The following is a 20,609-nucleotide window of genomic DNA, read 5'->3' as shown; positions in this document are numbered from 1 at the left end:
AAAATATCCAATATATTCAATTTTTGTCATATATTTAGGCCAAAATGTATTTAGCTACATGTCTTTGACAAAAAAATTCTTAATGAGTGTATTTTTAACCGCTTTATGACCGGAAGGTTTTACCCCCTTCCTGACCAGGCCATATTTTGCAATTCGGCACTGCGTTAATTTAACAGACAATTGCGCGGTCTTGCAACGCTGTACCCAAATTGAATTTATGTCCTTTTTTTCCCCCACAAACAGAGCTTTCTTTTGGTGGTATTCGATCACCTGTGCGATTTTTACTTTTTGCGCTATAAACAAAAAATAGCGACAATTTTGAAAAAACAACAATATTTTTAACATTTTTTTATATGAAATTCCCCCCCAAAAAAATTTAAAACTATTTTTTTTTATCATTTTAGGCCAATTTGTTTTCTGCTACATATTTTGGTAAAAAAAAAAAAAAATAAATCGCAATAAGCGTATTTTGATTGGTTTGCGCAAAAGTTATTGCGTTTACTAAGGGAAAGATTTTTGTCATTTTTGGGGTTTTTTTTTTTTAACGAGTAATGGCGGCGATCTGCGATTTTTTTTGCAGGACTGCGACATTGTGGCGGACAGATCGGACCCTTGACTGACATTTTTGACACTTTTGGGGGTACCAGTGACATTACTACAGTAATCAGTGCTATACATATGCACTGTTACTGTAAAAATGACACTGGCAGGGAAGGGGTTAATTTTATTGGAGAGGGAGGGGTTAATGTATGCCTGGTGCTTACTAACGTGTGGGGGGAGGTGACTGAGTGACACAGGGACAGATCGCAGGTTCAGCTATGCTGAACCCCGCAATCTGTCCCTGCCTGTCACTTAGGAGATCCGCCCGCTCTGTTTACACAAGGCGGGCGGATCTCCACACTCGATTCCCCGACGATCGGGGAAGAGCAGCGGTGATCACCACCGCTCCTCCCCTGGCCCGACTCCCGCTGTGACTGAATACCCCCGAGAAAGGGGAATGTCTGGTGACGTAGGTCTACGTCGCCAGACGATAACGAACCGCTTTGCCGCAGTACAGTCAACGTGACCGGTCGGCAAGTGGCTAAGGTATTGATTAGTAAGGTAGTGCTGCATTTTTGGTTTTTAAGTCTTTGACCCTTTTGGTAAATTTGGCTGCACCGAACCGCATGGCGCTGCAGCTTCAGTTGCGTGGGATACCAGCGAGAATTTAGTGGAAACGCCGCGCGTCTGCTCAAGGGCAGCGTGTTTTTGTGTGCGCTGGAAAGCGTGCGCTTTATCCACGTATTCCCAGCGTGTACAAAGTGTGAACTGAGCCTAACTGATCCCCCCCCCCCCCCCTCCATAAAATAAAAACAAAATAATAAAAAAAACAAAGAAAATAAAACAAAAAAAATAACTACAAACAAAAAAACAAACACAAATTTAAAAAAAACAAATTTAAAAAAAAAGATCACTTTTTTTCTCTTTTGCTTTTAAAGCGGTAGTATACTTCACTTTTTAATTTTTACCTACAGGTAAGCCTATAATTAGGCCTGTAATAAGGCTTACCTGTAGGTAAAATTAATATCTCCTAAACCTAGAAAGGCACACCATTGCAACTGTGCGGCGCAAACAGAGCCTGACACCCCCATTCACACTGGCGATTTGACAGTTCCAAATTGCATGACAAGTCGCACACCATTGCCAGCAATGGAACTGTTTCAAATAGCTGCGACTCGTGTTGCATCGACTTTGAAAAGGGAGTCCTGCACTACTTTTTGCCAATTTTATTGCAACTTGTGTGAACTCCTATAAAGTCGCAAGCTGTAATGAAAAATGAAAGTGGTAGTGAAAAATCGCACTGATATGCCGTCTTTGAAGTTGTGTGATTTTAAAGCTGCAGCGGTGTGAACGCGGGCTGAGGATACACAGCATTGCGCCAATAGATCCCCCCCTCCCCTCCAGAAGCTAACAATAGATCCCCTCCCCTCCAGCAGCTAGCACCAATAGATTCCCCCCACCCACCTACAGCAGCCAGCAACAATAGATTCCCTCCCCCACCCAGCAACAATAGATACCCCCCCCTTCAGCAGCCAGCAACAATAGATACCCCCCTCCAGCAGCCAGCAACAATAGATACCCCCCCCCCTCCAGCAGCCAGCAACAATAGATACCCCCCTCCAGCAGCCAGCAACAATAGATACCCCCCCCTCCAGCAGCCAGCAACAATAGATACCCCCCCCTCCAGCAGCCAGCAACAATAGATACCCCCCCTCCAGCAGCCAGCAACAATAGATACCCCCCTCCAGCAGCCAGCAACAATAGATACCCCCCTCCAGCAGCCAGCAACAATAGATTCCCTCCCCCTCCAGTAACAATAGACCCCCTCCAGCAGTCAGCAACAATAGATCCCCCCCTCCAGCAGCCAGCAACAATAGATCCCCCCCCCCTCCAGCAGCTAGCAACAATAGAATTCCCCCCTCCAGCAGCCAGCAACGATACCCCCCCCTCTCCAGCAGCCAGCAACAATAGATACCCCCCTCCAGCAGCCAGCAACATTAGATACCCCCCCCTCCAGGAGCCAGAAACAATAGAACCCCCCCTTCAGAAGCCAGCAACAATAGATACTCCCCTCCAGCAGCCAGCAACAATACCCCCCCTCTCCAGCAGCCAGCAACAATAGATACCCCCTCCAGCAGCCAGCAACATTAGATACCCCCCCTCCAGGAGCCAGAAACAATAGAACCCCCCCTTCAGAAGCCAGCAACAATAGATACCCCCCTCCAGCAGCCATTGCAACTGCACGGTGCAAACAGAGCCTGACACCCCCATTCCCACCGGTGCGACTTGACAGTTCCAAATTGCATGACAAGTCGCCCACCATTGCCAGCAATGGAACTGTTCAAATAGCTGCGACTCGTGTTGCATCGACTTTGAAAAGGGAGTCCTGCACTACTTTTTACCAATTCCATTGCAACTTGTGTGAACTTCTGTTTCAAGTCGCAAGCCGTAATGAAAAATGAAAGCGGTAGTGAAAATCGCACTGATATGCGTCTTTGAAGTTGCGTGATTTTAAAGCCGCAGCGGTGTGAACGGGGGCTGAGTATACACAGCATTGCGCCATCTGCAGGAGTTACGCCATCCTGACCCAACCAATCAAAGACGGCTGGAGATTCTGAACCACGGGAAAATAGACGCAACAGCGACAGTGGGATCGCAGACATCACAGCCCTGGAGGGAAAGCTTTACTAGGCAAGGGCCACAATGTGCAGATCTGCTGAGTGTATATGGGGGGGCTCCTGGACGGCCCCACCAATTTTTTGTCTTTCTGCCTCTTTAACCGTACGTTCGGAGTTGAGCTTTAACCATTTGGCAGGAGTCGCCCTTTAATTAGCACGGCGCTGCCCTTGAAATGTACAGTCACCCTCCGCGCCGCGCCTGTCCCGCTCACAAGCCCGGGATCCTGGAATCAGATCTGAGGAGACCCTGGTCAGCCCAGGACGTTTCTATAAAGTATTTCGGCGCGGTCCGCGTCTTCCTGTCATTACAGGACGCCATAATTAGAGGCTGCGCGGGGCTCTGGGCACAAAACAAATTCCAGAGCCTTCCAGCAAGGACGAGGGGGGGAGGGATGTATATGATGTGTCAGGGAAAGGGGGGGGGGATGGAGTCAGGTACACTGGGGACCCCAGGAGCCCCTTCTCAAAAAAAGGGGGACAACCTCTGCTCCACAGTCACCAGAAATATAAATAGGAAACCCAACTATGACCTCTAGTGCTAGTACCAAATCCATGCTGGTCTTCACTTTCATCCATTGCTACATCTCCATATGGCTGATCTCCTGCAGCCTATTTGCAGCCACTTCCGGTCTGCATGCACTCTAGCAATAACTGCATGGCATTTCTTCCTGATGGGGACAATAAAATACGTCAATGTTTTAGTTGAAATGTCTGTTGGAAGCCCATGTGACAGGGTGACAACCCAATAAGACAATTGGGAGGCTGAGACAGAGTGTTGTCCACCAGGGCTTTTTTTTCTCAGAATAGGTGCAGGAACTCCTCCCTTAGGAGTCACTCCTCGACTCCACCCCCTACCCACCTCCGAGCACTGTTCCTTGGTTCCACCCCTTACCCACCTCCCAAGTACCACCCCTTTTATAAAATACAGAACCAAGTATCATTTTGTGGTGCTATTTTGTATGAAATTTGTTAACAAGAAAGGCAGTAAAATAGATCTGGCAACAATGGACCCCCAGCAACAATAGATCCACCACAGCAACAAGTAACTCCCAAAAGGCCAGTTCAATAGATCCCCCCTCCAGCAGCCAGCAACAATAGATCTGCCCCCTTCAGCAGTCAATAAATCTCCCCTCCAGCACCCAGCAACAACAGATCCCCCCTCCATCAGCCAGCAACAATAGATCCTCCCGCATCCAGCAGCCAGCAATAGATCCCCCCTCCCTTCCAGCAGCCAGCAACAATAGATTCCCCCTCCCACAGCTAGCACCAATAGATTCCCCCCCACCCACCTACAGCAGCCAGCAACAATAGATTCTCTCCCCTTTCAGCAGCCAGCAACAATAGATTCCCCCTCCAGCAGCCAGCAACAATAGACCCCCCCTCCAGCAGCCAGCAACAATAGACCCCCCCCCTCCAGCAACAATAGATTCCCCCCTCCAGCAGCCAGCAACAATAGATTCCCCCCCCCCCTCCAGCAGCCAGCAACAATAGATTCCCCCCTCCAGCAACAATAGATTCCCCCCCTCCAGCAGCCAGCAACAATAGATTCCTCCCCCCCCTCCAGCAGCCAGCAACAATAGATTCCCCCCCTCCAGCAGCCAGCAACAATAGATTTCCCCCCTCCAGCAGCCAGCAACAATAGATTCCCTCTCCCTCCAGCAACAATAGATTCCCCCCTCCAGCAGCCAGCAACAATAGAACCCCCCCCCCCCTCCAGCAGCCAGCCAAAATAGAACCCCCCCCCTCCAGCAGCCAGCAACAATAGAACCCCCCCCCCCCTTTTGGAGGCGACCATGCAGAGCCAGGCAGCCGACATTATTATAGGGCAGTAGAAGATGAATGGGCAGTGATGGTGAACCTTGGCACCCCAGATGTTTTGAACTACATTTCCCATGATGCTAAACTACACTGCAGAGTGCATGAGCACCATGGGGAATGTAGTTCCAAAACATCTGGGGTGCCGAGGTTCACCATCACTGGGCTAAGGGATGGGGTGGGGGGCTGGGAAGGGATAAGGGTACTGCAAGCATACACCCCCATTGTAAGCTCAGATCTGGTTCTACTTCTTCTCCCCCCTGGAATGGTAATGGACACCCGGCACACGCATTGGTCGGATATTTCACAGAACAGGTCTGATTCTGGCCCCTGGCTAGGCAGTCGAGTCCGGACTTGCAGGGTGTAAGCTATCTGACATACCGCGTGCTGAGAGAGAGGAGCCCAGATGAACGTTCCGTGCTGAAGAACGAGGACCTAAATGCCGATAATATTTTCATCGCTCATGTTCTGGGGGGGTCTACCCTTCACATGAACGTTGGATCTGGTGATGGGTTCACTTGAAGGATCCATTCACACTCGACTCCAAAGCCACACAACTTGAGGTCCCTCTGCAAAGTCAGGCCCACTGTTGGGTGAATAACATTTAGGTACGACTTCATGCAACTTTTCAGGATTAAGTTCGAAGTCTATGGCCCTCAAGTCGCATGAAAGCCGGACCAAAGTAATGCATGGACTACTTCGAAGTCGCTGCAACTTTAAGTGGCGCATATATGAATGGTTCTCAATGCAAATCATGGGGAACAACTTGTCATGCGGCTTTGATGTGCGAGTTTTCATGTGACTTTAGACAAGTGTGAATGGGGTATAAGGCTAGGTTTAGACGTGCATCTAAACCTGCCGCTCCTCTGAAGAGCGTTCCATGTTCTGATCACTTTTCAGAGGCAACGAGAAGCCTCCTCATTTCCAGTTTTGAACCCCATTTTTACCAAATGCACCACATGCATTCATGCAATTAGGGTGTTTGCGGCACTTCCCGTTCCCCTAAATGGGTCTGTTCAGGGGGTTTGCAGCGCGTTGAACAGTTTTTGCCGTGGACGCAAAGCATCCTGGTGATGGAAAATCCCAGTTCATTGCCACTGCAACTTAAGGGGAGTGGTGAAAAAGCACAGCTCAACCACGCGTTAGAACACCAAACGCTTAAGTTTCTAAAAAGTAGTTGGGCGTTAAGGCACAGCTGAGCCGCATTTTTATTGCCCCCTCAAATTGCAATAGCAGCGAACGAGGGTTGTTCACGTTCACGATGCATGTGGAAAAAACATGTAGGCAATCAGTAGGCAGCAAGCCCACCGAAGTGAATGGTAACGAACCCCAAAATGCTCTGCAACCACATGCAGTTTTAGGGGGGGTAAATAGCAATGTGACACCTCCTCACTGCATGTCAACCGCCTCTGAAAAGCAATCTAAATGCAGAACACTCTTCAGCAACAGCAGGTTTAGGCACATGTGTACACCTAGCAAAAGGGATAAGGGGAAGTTAAACCATTAAGGGATAGAGGTGCATAGAGACAGGGCCGCTGATGGGGGGAGGGGAGCACCAGTCCTCCTGTAGGGGGCCCGGGCACATAGGGGGGGGGGGGCAGAAAAGCAGGGGAAATCAGTGTGGTTAGGTGGAGGGGCAATTTTATTTATTTTTATTTCAGGTACTTATATAGAGCCGTCAATTTACGCAGCGCTTTACATATACATTGTACATTCACATCAGTCCCCTCCCTGAAGGAGCTTACAATCTAAGGTTCCCTAACCCACATTCATACATACTAGGGCCAATTTAGACAGGAGCCAATTAACCTACCAGCAGGTCTTTGGAGTGTGGGAGGAAACCGGAGTACCCGGAGGAAACCCACACAGGCACAGGGAGAACATGCAAACTCCAGGCAGGTAGTGTCATGTTTGGGATTCGAACCAGCGACCCTTTCTTGCGGCTAGGCAAAAGTGCTAACCACTTCACCACATTACAGGAAGCCCTGTGCGGCTCTCTGCAGCAGCTGAAAGCATGATTCTCTCCTGCCGGCTTTCAGCTGCTGCAGGGAGAGACCCTGAGACAGGGCATCGTTCTTGTAATTGCTTCCCCAGCCCCTCCCAATCCTGCTTCTGATCCCCCCCCCCCCGTGTGCCCCCCTGTCAGTCTGACACCCCCAGAATTTTAAACATTGTAATAAATTTCTAAAAATTGTAAAATAAAATAGTTTACAAAATGTAAAAAACTATTAAAAAAGGGCTAATTCACACGGGTTCTCGGTTATGTCTGTGTCCATTAATAATGATTTTAGTGTATTTTAAGAGAAAATATTGCTATGATATAGTCGGGAGTGGGGGGCCCTGTCAGGTAGGCTGTAAAAGGCCCCATTATTCCGAACAGCAGCCCTGCACAGGGATGCATCGAGATACATAGGGATGCATCGAGATACATAGGAATGCATCGAGATACATAGGGATGCATCGAGATACATAGGGATGCATCAAGATACATAGGGATGCATCAAGATACATAGGGATGCATAGGGGTGCATCGAGATACACAGGGGTGCATCGAGATACACAGGGATACATAGGGATGCATCGAGATACATAGGGATGCATCGAGATACATAGGGATGCATCGAGATACATAGGGATGCATCGAGATACATAGGGATGCATCGAGATACATAGGGATGCATCGAGATACATAGGGATGCATCGAGATACATAGGGATGCATCGAGATACATTGAGATACATAGGTATGCATCAAGATACATAGGGGTGCATCAAGATACATAGGGGTGCATCAAGATACATAGGGGTGCATCAAGATACATAGGGATACATAGGGATGCATCGAGATACATAGGGATGCATCGGGATACATAGGGATGCATCGAGATACATAGGGATGCATCGAGATACATAGGGATGCATCGAGATACATTGGGATGCATCGAGATACATTGGGATGCATCGAGATACATTGGGATGCATCGAGATACATTGAGATACATAGGGATGCATCGGGATACATTGAGATACATAGGGATGCATCGGGATACATAGGGGTGCATCGGGATACATCGAGATACATAGGGGTGCATCGAGATACATCGAGATACATAGGGGTGCATCGAGATGCATCGAGATACATAGGGGTGCATCGGGATACATCGAGATACATAGGGGTGCATCGGGATACATCGAGATACATAGGGGTGCATCGAGATACATAGGGGGTGCATCGAGATACATAGGGGGTGCATCGAGATACATAGGGGGTGCATCGGGATGCATCGAGATACATAGGGGTGCATCGAGATACATCGGGTGCATCGAGATACACAGTGATGCATCGAGATACATAGGGGTACATAGGGGTGCATCGAGATACATAGGGGTGCATCGAGATACATAGGGTAACATAGGGGTGCATCGAGATACATAGGGGTGCATCGAGATACATAGGGGTAACATAGGGGTGCATCGAGATACATAGGGGTGCATCGAGATATATAGGGGTGCATCGAGATATATAGGGGTGCATCGAGATACAGAGGGGTGCATCGGGACACAATGACATGCATAGGGATGCATTTTTTTGAGCTATGGCTATATTGAGAGAGACATAGTTGAGGGGTAGGTGGTGCAGGCAACGAGGTCCAAAGAGCCCAGCTCTGGTCTACCGGTACCCTCTAAATTAGGCAATTAAATATTCAATAACTTATATTATTAAATCAAAAGTGATTTACTAAATCTACGGCAGAAAGATGCCAAGATCTGATTGACGCTTTGCATTCCTTACACAAAACTTCTTTTCGAAGCTTCGGATATTTTTTTCCAAAATTCATTCTTTTTATTTCGACTTTCATAAAGCTTTTCTTCTTTTTGCACATTGGGTAGAACAGTCAATTCCTTTTTTTGGCACATCGATTGTGATTAATTGAACAGTTAGCGGCTCAATTTCCCCAAACACGAGAAATTCTGCAGACGTCAAAAAAATGAAATGCGAAAAAAAAAAAAGCGCATTCTAAGCATTTCAATATCACGGCGGTCACGTGCGAACGCGCTGCCCTCTTCCCGGGAGGACATAAAGTATACACTGAAGACTGAATAGTAAAAGTGAGAGAAGAATAACACAAAAGAGACTTTCCCATGAAAGTTTTGTATTTTCTTTGAGAACAGGATACACCTGCAGACTTCTATTATCCTTATAACTGGAGAGTACGAGACTTTATTAATGGGTTAATGGGACCCCCTACTGGTCAAAAAGCGGCACTGCCAGAAAAATGTCTACAGATTTTTTTTTTTTTTGCGTTCTAGTAACAGGTGAAAGACCAAGGAGAATTACATCTGGAGTTAGACAGATATTTCTTTTAAAAATTAAATGTCACAGGGGTTTGATTTACTAAAACTGGAGAGCACAAAATCTGCTGCAGCTCTGAAAAGAAGCCAATCAGCTTCCAGTTGTTACTGTCAAATCTGATTGGCTACCATGCACAGCTGCACCAAATTTTGCACTCTCCAGTTTTAGTAAATCAACCATTCAGATAAAGACACAAGTTAACTTCCAATCCAAATACCAGAACACGTTAATTGCTCCTTCACATTTTCTTGCAGCAACTTGTGCTTCTCCCACCCTCGACCCCATGATGACTACGCTGCCTTCCCAGAGAAGAACCTGTCGGGTATCGCTGCTATCCAGGGCTCAGTTAAAGCTACTCTTGGTGATAAGTGTCACCAGACAGGAAATTATGGAGAACCTGCAATAGGGACACAGAAATGTCTTTTTGTCAAGTAGGAAACGGCTGGAATCCGTTTGATGAAACCATTGGCATTACTGAAGAGGGGACAACCTCGAACTGAGCCCCAGATAGACATAAAACCCAACAAGGGTTATTTTTCTTCCACACTATCCAAAACCAAAGTTTTGACTTGGTCTAGACTTCATTTACTTGTAGCAATTTTGTCACATAGGGGGGAGGGCTGAAACCCATCTGGGGAAATCATCCAAGACCATAAATGACCGCTAACCACCATAATTGAGCACCAAGTAGCCATTAACGAACCCCATCAAGAGTTCTTATGCCTCCACACTCTCCAAAAACTAAAGTTTTGGCCGGTATTCACTTTTAAAGCCCGTTAAGTTGTGTAGGGAAGAGGAAGGCTGGACCCCCCTGTCTGGTGCAGCCATGGTCATGACTGCAAATGAAGAGACAACCTCAAACCGAGCACCAGATAGACCCAACACCCAACCGAGCACGTCCTATTCTTCCAGTTTTTGGTGGGTATACACTTTCAATTCCCTCATGGATGCGGTCTCAAGTAGGAGAAGGCTGGACCCTGGTGAGGGACAACCTCTCGGCACCAAATAGCTGTAGAACTCAACAGAGGTGCTTATCCTACACCAGAGTTTCTCAACAGGTTGCTTGGGGTTCCTTGAGCAATTTCTGCCTCTCAGATAAGTTCCCACTGACACCATTGGACTTTTTAGCTATCTGTAAGGGGGGGGGGGGGGGGTGTTCTTTCCAATGACCAAAACTGTAAAGAGCAGGGCTTTTTTCAGCAGGAACGCAGGGGAATGCAGTTCCGGCACCTCCAATGAGTGCTGGAGGGTCTACTGATGCTAAATGCTGGGAGATCTATTGTTGCTGGTGGAGGATCTTTTGATACTGAGGGTTAATTGTTGCTAGAAGGGATCTACTGTTTAGGGAGGGGTTTACTGTTGCTGGCTGCTAGAGACTATTGATGCTGGCTGCTAGGAGATCTTTTGCTGCTGCTGGGGGGAGGAGGGGTCTATTGCTGCTGGCTGTGGGGGGATCCATTTTATTGCTTTTCTTGTTATCATAACCTAATTCCATACATTCCAATACAAAATTATACTTGGTTCTATATTCTCTAAAAGAGTCTGTACTGGAAGCTGGGTAGGGGGTGGAACAAAGGTTCAGTGCTCGGATGTTGGAAGGGGTGGAACCAAGGGTCAGTGCTCGGAGGTGGGTAGGGGGCGGAGACACAAAGTAACTTAGAAGGGGGAGTTCCTGCACCTATTCTCTGAGAAAAAAAGCCCTGGTAAGGAGCATTCGTCCCACTGACCATTACACTAATGTATTGAAATTTTTAGCCACGGTTCCCCGAGACTAAATGTAATTTCAAGGGTTCCTATGTTAAAAAAGCTGAGGAAGGCGGTCATACACAAAAAAAAATGAAAGTTTTGGCTAAGCATACGCTCAATTCCCTTTTTTGTATCTTTCTACTCATTGAGACCGTAACGATTGTTATGTTCTCAGATGAAACCCTAATTTGTTTATTCTAGCCGATGGAGAATTCATCGAGAAGTGGAGCCTCAGTTGGCCTGGGAATGGTCTTTGTGGTTGGGCAGATGTTGAAATTCTGGGCCAGCCACCTCACCAACGGATACCCAGAGATATAAGAAACCAGCATATGATTCAGCTTGCCAGAAACCACAAGAGTTGTTAGTGTTGGGGGGGGGGCTGGCCTTTAAATATTGCTGTACTACTGTGGCCCCTGGAAACATTGCCAATATATCTTGGATTTACGAGACTAGTCTGACATGATCACTGGTAAAAAAAAAAAAAAAGTTTTTCAGACTTTAAACATGCAACAAAGTAATCTCTAAAAGGACACCATCATCACAATTCGGACAGAGGAAATGAAGGAGAGGATATAACGGCCCCCAGAGCAGCGTGTTGCCATCTCTGAACATCAACCTTTTCTCGACCTTCATTGTTCGGTCAACATATCAGTTTTTCAACACTTGACCTTCATCAGACCTAACCCCCCCCCCCCCCCACAGATTCTATTGTCAGGCTGCAGCTTCATCAGAACCTCAGAGGGGCTACTGTTCCAAAATCAGAGAGGCCGAAAACCGATCACAATGTGTGCCAAGTTAACCTATCCATGGCTGAAGCATTTAAAGTTTTTTTGAAAAGTTGATGGCTACGCTGGACTGACCTGCTCGATATATGGTCTGTGGGTGGGTGGTAGGTGAGAGAGGGCAACTTGGGGATATTAACTCCCAATCAATCTGGCCCGACTGGATGAAAAAAAAGGCAGTGGACCCTGGTTAAGGGGTCTGGGCTGCTACCTTAAGATACGTCCTAGTGGTCGTTTCCAAAGCTTCTAGTGGTAGTCGGTTAAAGGAGCCGATATAGTCGGGATATATGCTCGATATATGGTCTGTGGGTGGGTGGTAGGTGAGAGAGGGCAACTTGGGGATATTAACTCCCAATCAATCTGGCCCGACTGGATGAAAAAAAGGCAGTGGAACCTTGTTAAGGGGTCTGGGCTGCTACCTTAAGATACATCCTAGTGGTCGTTTCCAAAGTTTCTAGTGGTAGTCGGTTAAAGGAGCCGATATAGTCTGGATATATGCTCGATATATGGTCTGTGGGTGGGTGGTGGGTGAGAGAGGGCAACTTGGGGATATTAACTCCCAATCAGTCTGGCCCGACTGGATGAAAAAAAGGCAGTGGACCCTTGTTAAGGGGTCGGGGCTGCTACCTTAAGATACGTCCTAGTGGTCATTTCCAAAGTTTCTAGTGGTAGTCGGTTAAAGGAGCGCCCAAAATCAGCAATAGGAATCTCACTTAGATCAAAAGATTGTCGTTTTATTGGTAGCAGAACATGTTAAAGCCAACACGTTTCCAAAGTCAGATCCGAATGGCAACATTTACACCCTGAAGAAGGGGGGAGTCTCTGTTCCCCCAAATGCGTTGGCTTTAACATGTTCTGCTACCAATAAAACGACGATCTTTTGATCGAAGTGGGATTCTTATTGCCGATTTTGGGTGCTCCTTTAACCGACCACCACTAGAACCATTTAGTTAAAGTCAACACTTAAGTTTCAAGTTTCCCAAACAATGTAAAAAAAAAAAAAAAAAGGATATAGTCAAGTTTCCTCGTAGGCCACAATAAGCCACAAAATTACCATGGCCATTGGGAAACAAGACGCCTTTTTATTTCGCTCTGTCCACAACGTATTTCCAGTTTCCCCCCATAAACACTTTCATGGAGGTATCTACTATCTAGGATAACCCAGCACTTCCCGTTGAGGTAAAACAACCAAAGCAAAATAAATTCTTATAAAGCCAAAGTTATGTGACTTTGGAAGACTCGGCAATGCGAACATCTGGAAGGAGGGCTGTTTGGAGAACGTTCATACACTGCGCTGACTTACAGAAGACGGGGAACTGGAGGATGGGAAAGAATGACAGCAATCAACAACCAACTCAAAATCAAGACCCTAATCAACGTTCTTTTGTTCGAAACACAACAGTCTGAATTTAATATCATAGGAACCCATTTCCGGGGATAACACAATGGGGGACAGGCAGGTTTTCAGCTCGCTGTGTTCATAATCCATTGTAATGCAGAATATGACCCAACAGCTGGACATTTTGGCATTTATCAATGGCCAGCAAAAGGACACGGAGCGAGCAGATCACAAAGTCTTTGCACAAACTATTGTCTGACATCCAGCGAGTTGAAGTGGGACTCCCAGGAGTCGGGAAGTGAATGTAACAATGTATCACAGCCATAATATTGCAACACAACATCAGAATGCCTTGTAATGGAAAGATCCGATCTTTGCAGGGTATGTCATTGTGCAAGTTAATACAGTGCTAACAGAGCTGCATCTGAATCCCCGGAGCTTGTTTTACAACCGCTGAGTGCGGAGGGAGGATTACATGGGGTCAGATAATAGAATAAAACACACACACACACTAAATAAACACAGGCTGGATCCAAGCAACAACGAGCTGTGCACAGAGGATCAGTTACAACCTGTTACATGGGACTTCATAGTGCAGGTGACCCGGGGCAGCTTTACCTCTAGGGGGCCAGGCTACCTCCCTGGGGCAGCTTCACAAAATCCAAGCAAAGTTAAACCAGAGCACCTTCACCCCTTGGGGGCAAGGCTACCACCCTGGGACAGCTGCAACCCTAGGGGGCAAGCCTACTACCCTGGGGCAGCTTCACAACATCCAAGCAAAGCTAGACCAGAGCACCTTCACCCCTTGGGGGGCAAGGCTATCACCCCCTGGGAGAGCTGCAATCCTAAGGGGCAACCCTACTACCCTGGGGCAGCTTCACAACATCCAACTCCAAGCAAAGCAACACCAGGGCACCTTTACCTGCTTCGCACCTTCGGGGCAAGCCTACCCTGAAGGCACCTTCGGGGCAAGCCTACCCTGAAGGCACCTTCGGGGCAAGCCTACCCTAAAGGCACCTTCGGGGCAAGCCTACCCTAAAGGCACCTTCGGGGCAAGCCTACCCTAAAGGCACCTTCGGGGCAAGCCTACCCTAAAGGCACCTTCGGGGCAAGCCTACCCTAAAGGCACCTTCGGGGCAAGCCTACCCTAAAGGCACCTTCGAGGCAAGCCTACCCTAAAGGCACCTTCGAGGCAAGCCTACCCTAAAGGCACCTTCGAGGCAAGCCTACCCTGAAGGCACCTTCGGGGCAAGCCTACCCTGAAGGCACCTTCGGGGCAAGCCTACCCTGAAGGCACCTTCGGGGCAAGCCTACCCTAAAGGCACCTTCGGGGCAAGCCTACCCTAAAGGCACCTTCGGGGCAAGCCTACCCTAAAGGCACCTTCGAGGCAAGCCTACCCTAAAGGCACCTTTGAGGCAAGCCTACCCTGAAGGCACCTTCGCCTGATTCAACCCTAAGAAGCAAGGCTACCCTGTGGCAGCTTCACCCCTTTGAGACAAGGCTAAGCTGGGGCAGCTTCACATGCAAGCAAAGCTACTCCAGGGCAGCTTCACTCCACATTCCACAGGCAAAGTTTCACCCTTCAGCCCACCTTCACTACATCTCCCCAGGCTGCACCAAGGCGCCTCCACCCTTCCCCAGACATGGCTAGTGCACCTTCCTCACCAGGGAAAAAACTACCCAGGGCAGCTTCACCCTCCCCCTCCAAGCAATGCTTTCCTGTGCAGCTCCGTCCCGTCAGCTCCCAGCAAAGTTCCCTGGATGTGGCCAGGCGCAGACAGGCGTGCATCTGCTGTAATAGTATCTGGCCAGGAGCCGGGACAGTGACAGAATGACTATCCTGCCGCAGAGAGGACACAGATCTCCAGGAGCAGACTGCACTGCCCAGCCCAGCCTGAGGGACCGAAAGTGACACACAGCAAGGCATTAACCCATTACAGCCGGACTGGCGGTTGTCCTCTGTGCACAGCATTGCGAGCAGTCTCCAGCACCTCCACCATGTATTATCAGGACACAATACATTCCAACACTGATACAAAGTATCAACAGACAGCAGAAACAATCTGATCTCCAGTAAGGACAATGTAGAACTAGATTCCATTACTGCCACTATGTATAACCAGGACACCATATATTCCAGCACTGATCTCCAGCACTGACCCAATCAATGATCTCCAGCACTGATCTCTTAGCACTGATCTCCAGCACTGACCCAATCAATGATCCCCAGCACTGACCTAATCAATGATCTCCAGCACTGACCCAATCAATGATCTCCAGCACTGACCCAATCAATGATCTCCAGCACTGACCCAATCAATGATCTCCAGCACTGACCCAATCAATGATCTCCAGCACTGACCCAATCAATGATCTCCAGCACTGACCCAATCAATGATCTCCAGCACTGACCCAATCACTGACCTCCAAGCACTGTCAGAGAGACTAATTTACTGAATTAGAGAGTGCAAAATCTGGTGCAGCTCTGCACAGAAACCAATCAGCTTCCAGCTTTTGTTGTCAAAGTTTAATTGAACAAGCTGAAGTTAGAAGCTGATTGGCTGCCATGCAGAGCTGCACCAGATTTTGCACTCTCCAGTTTTAGTAAATCTCCCCCCAATGTATTGCTAGACTTCAATATTCACAATATAACCCAACTCCATCACTGATATAAAGTAGTCACATATCTCCAATAATGACACAACGTATACAACTATTCTCCATTACTGCCTATTACCAGGACATCATATCCCAACACTGATACAAAGTATCAACCTGTCACGGATCTCCCACACTGACAATGTATCCCTGTGTTCCATCAATATTATAATCATAATACATGGTATTGCTAGACTCCAATACTACTGCCGTGTATGACCAGGACACCTCACATCCCAATACTGATACAAAGTATCAACCTCCAGCAACAATGTCTCACTGATCTCCAGCAACAATGTCTCACTGATCTCCAGCAACAATGTCTCACTGATCTCCAGCAACAATGTCTCACTGATCTCCAGCAACAATGTCTCACTGATCTCCAGCAACAATGTCTCACTGATCTCCACACTGATATCTGGCTGTCACCTATATGCAACACAGCGATGTATTACCAATGTATCCAATACTGGTATCAACCTCCAGCAACAATGTATCCCTGATCTCCACACAGAGTTGCAGTCACCTATCTCCAACACTGCGATGTATTACCAATGTATCCAATACTGACACAAAGTATCATCAACCTCCAGCAACAATGTATCACTGATCTCCAGCACGGATAGCAGGCGCCCGGCCAGTCACCTCCTCCTCCTCCCTGTGAGCACTGACCGGCCCCGGTACCTCCACTCTGTCCCATCATCATCCTCCTCCCGATCCCCGGGGTTCCTCCAGGCGCTCCTCAGGGGGTCACCTACCCGAAGTAGGCAGCGGTGGGTCCGCCGGAGAGGAGGACTAGGAGCGCCAGTGACAGCCATCCCAGGGAGAGGCGTCCATCCAGCATCTTGGTGCGGCTCTCGGGCTGAGCATTTCGTTGATGTGAGGTTTTAGTGGCGGAGCCCCGGCTCTCCTCCCTTCTTATAGTGCTCAGCTGGGCGGAGGCGGGGCTGAGGCTCTGCAGGGACCGCCCCCCAGGTCCGCCCCATCTCCGCCCCTCCCTCCCCTCCACCGGACCTTTGCCGGAGAACGCGCGTGCCGCTGAGCTGAGAGAGGATTAACCCCTTCCCTGCCAGCACTGACCCCTTCCCTGCCAGCATTAACCCCTTCACTGCCAGCATTAACCCCTTCACTGCCAGCATTAACCCCTTCCCTGCCAGCATTAACCACTTCACTGCCAGCATTAACCCCTTCACTGCCAGCATTAACCCCTTCACTGCCAGCATTAACCCCTTCCCTGCCAGCACTGACCCCTTCCCTGCCAGCATTAACCCCTTCACTGCCAACATTAACCCCTTCACTGCCAGCATTAACTCCTTCACTGCCAGCACTAACCCCTTCACTGCCAACATTAACCCCTTCACTGCCAGCATTAACTCCTTCACTGCCAACACTAACCTCTTCACTGCCAACATTAACCCCTTCCCTACCAGCATTAACCCCTTCCCTGCTGGGACTAACACCTTCCCTACCAGCATTAACCACTTCACTGCCAGCATTAACCCCTTCACTGCCAGCATTAACCTCTTCACTGCCAGCATTAACCTCTTCACTGCCAGCACTGACCCCTTCACTGCCAGCATTAACCCCTTCCCTGCCAGCATTAACCACTTCACTGCCAGCATTAACCCCTGCACTGACCCCTTCACTTCCAGCATTAACCCCTTCACTGCCAGCATTAACCCCTTCACTGCCAGCATTAACCCACTCCCTGCCAGCATTAACCCCTTCACTGCCAGCATTAACCCCTGCACTGACCCCTTCACTTCCAGCATTAACCCCTTCACTGCCAGCATTAACCCCTTCACTTCCAGCATTAACCCCTTCACTGCCAGCATTAACCCCTTCCCTGCCAGCATTAACCCCTTCCCTGCCAGCACTAACCACTTCACTGCCTGCATTAACCCCTTCACTGCCAGCATTAACCCCTTCACTGCCAGCATTAACCCCTTCCCTGCCAGCATTAACCCCTTCACTGCCAACATTAACCCCTTCACTGCCAGCATTAACTCCTTCACTGCCAGCACTAACCCCTTCACTGCCAGCATTAACCCCTTCACTGCCAACACTAACCTCTTCACTGCCAACAATAACCCCTTCCCTACCAGCATTAACCCCTTCCCTGCTGGGACTAACACCTTCCCTACCAGCATTAACCACTTCACTGCCAGCATTAACCCCTTCACTGCCAGCATCAACCTCTTCACTGCCAGCATTAACCTCTTCACTGCCAGCACTGACCCCTTCACTGCCAGCATTAACCCCTTCCCTGCCAGCATTAACCACTTCACTGCCTGCATTAACCTCTTCACTGCCAGCACTGACCCCTTCCCTGCCAGCATTAACCCCTTCCCTGCCAACACTAACCTCTTCACTGCCAGGATTAACCCCTTCCTGGCCAGCATTAACCTCTTCACTGCCAGCATTAACTCCTTCACTACCATGACTGACTCCTTCACTGCCAGCATTAACCCCTTCCCTGCCAGCATTAACCCCTTCACTGCCAGCACTGACCCCTTCCCTGCCAGCATTAACCTCTTCACTGCCAGCATTAACTCCTTCACTGCCAGCACTAACCCCTTCACTGCAAGCATTAACCTCTTCACTGACAGGATTAACCCTCTCGCTACCAGGACTAACCCCTTCACTGCCAGCACTAACCACTTTTACAGCCAGAATTAACCACTTCACTGCCAGGACTAACCCCTTCCCTGCCAGGACTAACTCCTTCACTGCCGGGATTAACCACTTCACTGCCAGCTCTAACCTCTTCACTGTCAGCATTAACCCCTTCACTGCCAGCATTAACCCCTTCACTGCCAGCATTAACCTCTTCACTGCCAGCATTAACCTCTTCACTGCCAGCACTAACCACTTCACTGCCAAGATTAACCCCTTCCCTGCCAGCACTAACCCCTTCACTACCAGGACTAACTCCATTCACTGCCAGCATTAACCCCTTCACTGCCAGCAATAACCCCTTCACTGTCAGCATTAACCTCTTCACTGCCAGCACTAACCCCTTCACTGCCAGCATTAACCCCTTCACCTTCAGCACTGACAACTTCACTGGCAGCATTAACCACTTCACTGCCAGCACTAACCACTTAACTGCCAGTACTAATCTCTTCACTGCCAGCACTAACCCCTTCACTGCCAGGACTAGCCCCTTCACTGCCAGGACTAGCCCCTTCACTGCCAGCAGTAACCCCTTCACTTCCAGGGCTAACCCCTTCACTGCCAGCACTAACCCCTTCACTTCCAGGGCTAACCCCTTCACTGCCAGCAGTAACCCCTTCACTTCCAGGGCTAACCCCTTCACTGCCAGCACTAACCCCTTCACTGCCAGGACTAACCCCTTAACTGCCAGCATTAACCTCTTCACTGCCAGCACTGACCCCTTCACTGCCAGCACTAACCACTTCACTGCCAGCACTAACCCCTTCACTTCCAGGGCTAACCCCTTCACTGCCAGCAGTAACCCCTTCACTTCCAGGGCTAACCCCTTCACTGCCAGCACTAACCCCTTCACTGCCAGGACTAACCCCTTAACTGCCAGCATTAACCTCTTCACTGCCAGCACTGACCCCTTCACTGCCAGCACTAACCACTTCACTGCCAGCACTAACCACTTCACTGCCAGCATTAACCCCTTCACTGACAGCATTAATCACTTCACTGCCAGGATTAACCTTTTCACTGCCAGCATTAACCTCTTCACTTTCAGCATTAAGCTCTTCACTGCCAGCACTAACCCTTTCACTGCCAGCATTAACCCCTTCACTGCCAGCATTAACCCCTTCACTGTCAGCCTTAACCTCTTTACTGCCAGCACTAACCCCTTCACTGTCAGCACTGACCCCTTCACTGCCAGCATTAACCCCTTCACTGACAGCATTAATCACTTCACTGCCAGCACTAACCCCTTCACTGCCAGAATTAACCCCTTCACTGCCAGCACTAACCCCTTTACTGCCGGGATTAACCCCTTCACCTTCAGCACTGACAACTTCACTGCCAGCATTAACCACTTCACTGCCAGCACTAACCACTTCACTGCCAGGACTAATCTCTTCACTGCCAGCACTAACTCCATTCACTGCCACCACTAACCCCTTCACTGCCAGGACTAACCCCTTCACTGCCAGGATCAACCCCTTCACTGCCAGCATTAACCGCTTCACTGCCATCAATAACCCCTTCACTGTCAGGACTAACCCCTTCGCTGCCAGCACTGACCCCTTCACTGCCAGCACTAACCCCTTCACTGCTAGCATTAATCCCATTCACGACCAACACTAACCCCTTCACTGCCAGCACTTACCCCTTAACTGCCATATTAACCCTCTCGCTTCCAGGACTAACCCCTTCACTACCAGCACTAACCTCTTCACTGCCAGCACTAACCACTTCACTGCCAGCATTAACCACTTCACTGCCAGCACTAACCACTTCACTGTCAGGACTAATCTCTTCAATGCCAGCATTAACTCCATTCACTGCCTGCACTGACCACTTCAATGCCAGCATTAACCACTTCACTGCCAGCACTAACCTTTTCACTGCCAGCACTAACCACTTCACTGCCAGCATTAACTCCACTCACTGCCAGCATTAACTCCATTCACTGCCAGCACTAACCTCTTCAATGCCAGCACTAACCACTTCACTGCCTGCATTAACCACTTCACTGCCAGCAC

The 20,609-nt window shown here is 48.8% G+C and overlaps 1 protein-coding gene across 1 annotated transcript in view; it reads right to left on the bottom strand.

The window, feature by feature from the left end:
- WNT9A (Wnt family member 9A) overlaps window positions 1–16,768 on the bottom strand; it is a 178,641-nt gene extending 161,873 nt beyond the window's left edge. The window contains exon 1 of the mRNA XM_082259570.1: window positions 16,671–16,768. Within this exon, the coding sequence (XP_082115696.1) occupies window positions 16,671–16,756 (86 nt within the window). The 5' untranslated portion in view covers window positions 16,757–16,768. The remainder of the gene's footprint in view (window positions 1–16,670) is intronic.
- Window positions 16,769–20,609: the final 3,841 nt, after the last annotated feature.

This window comes from Pelophylax lessonae, assembly GCF_965119305.1.
Source record: "Pelophylax lessonae genome assembly, chromosome: 5".
Lineage (NCBI taxonomy): Eukaryota > Metazoa > Chordata > Amphibia > Anura > Ranidae > Pelophylax > Pelophylax lessonae.
The sequence above is the reverse complement of the archived record's forward strand: the minus strand, read 5'-3'. Positions and strand labels throughout refer to the sequence as shown.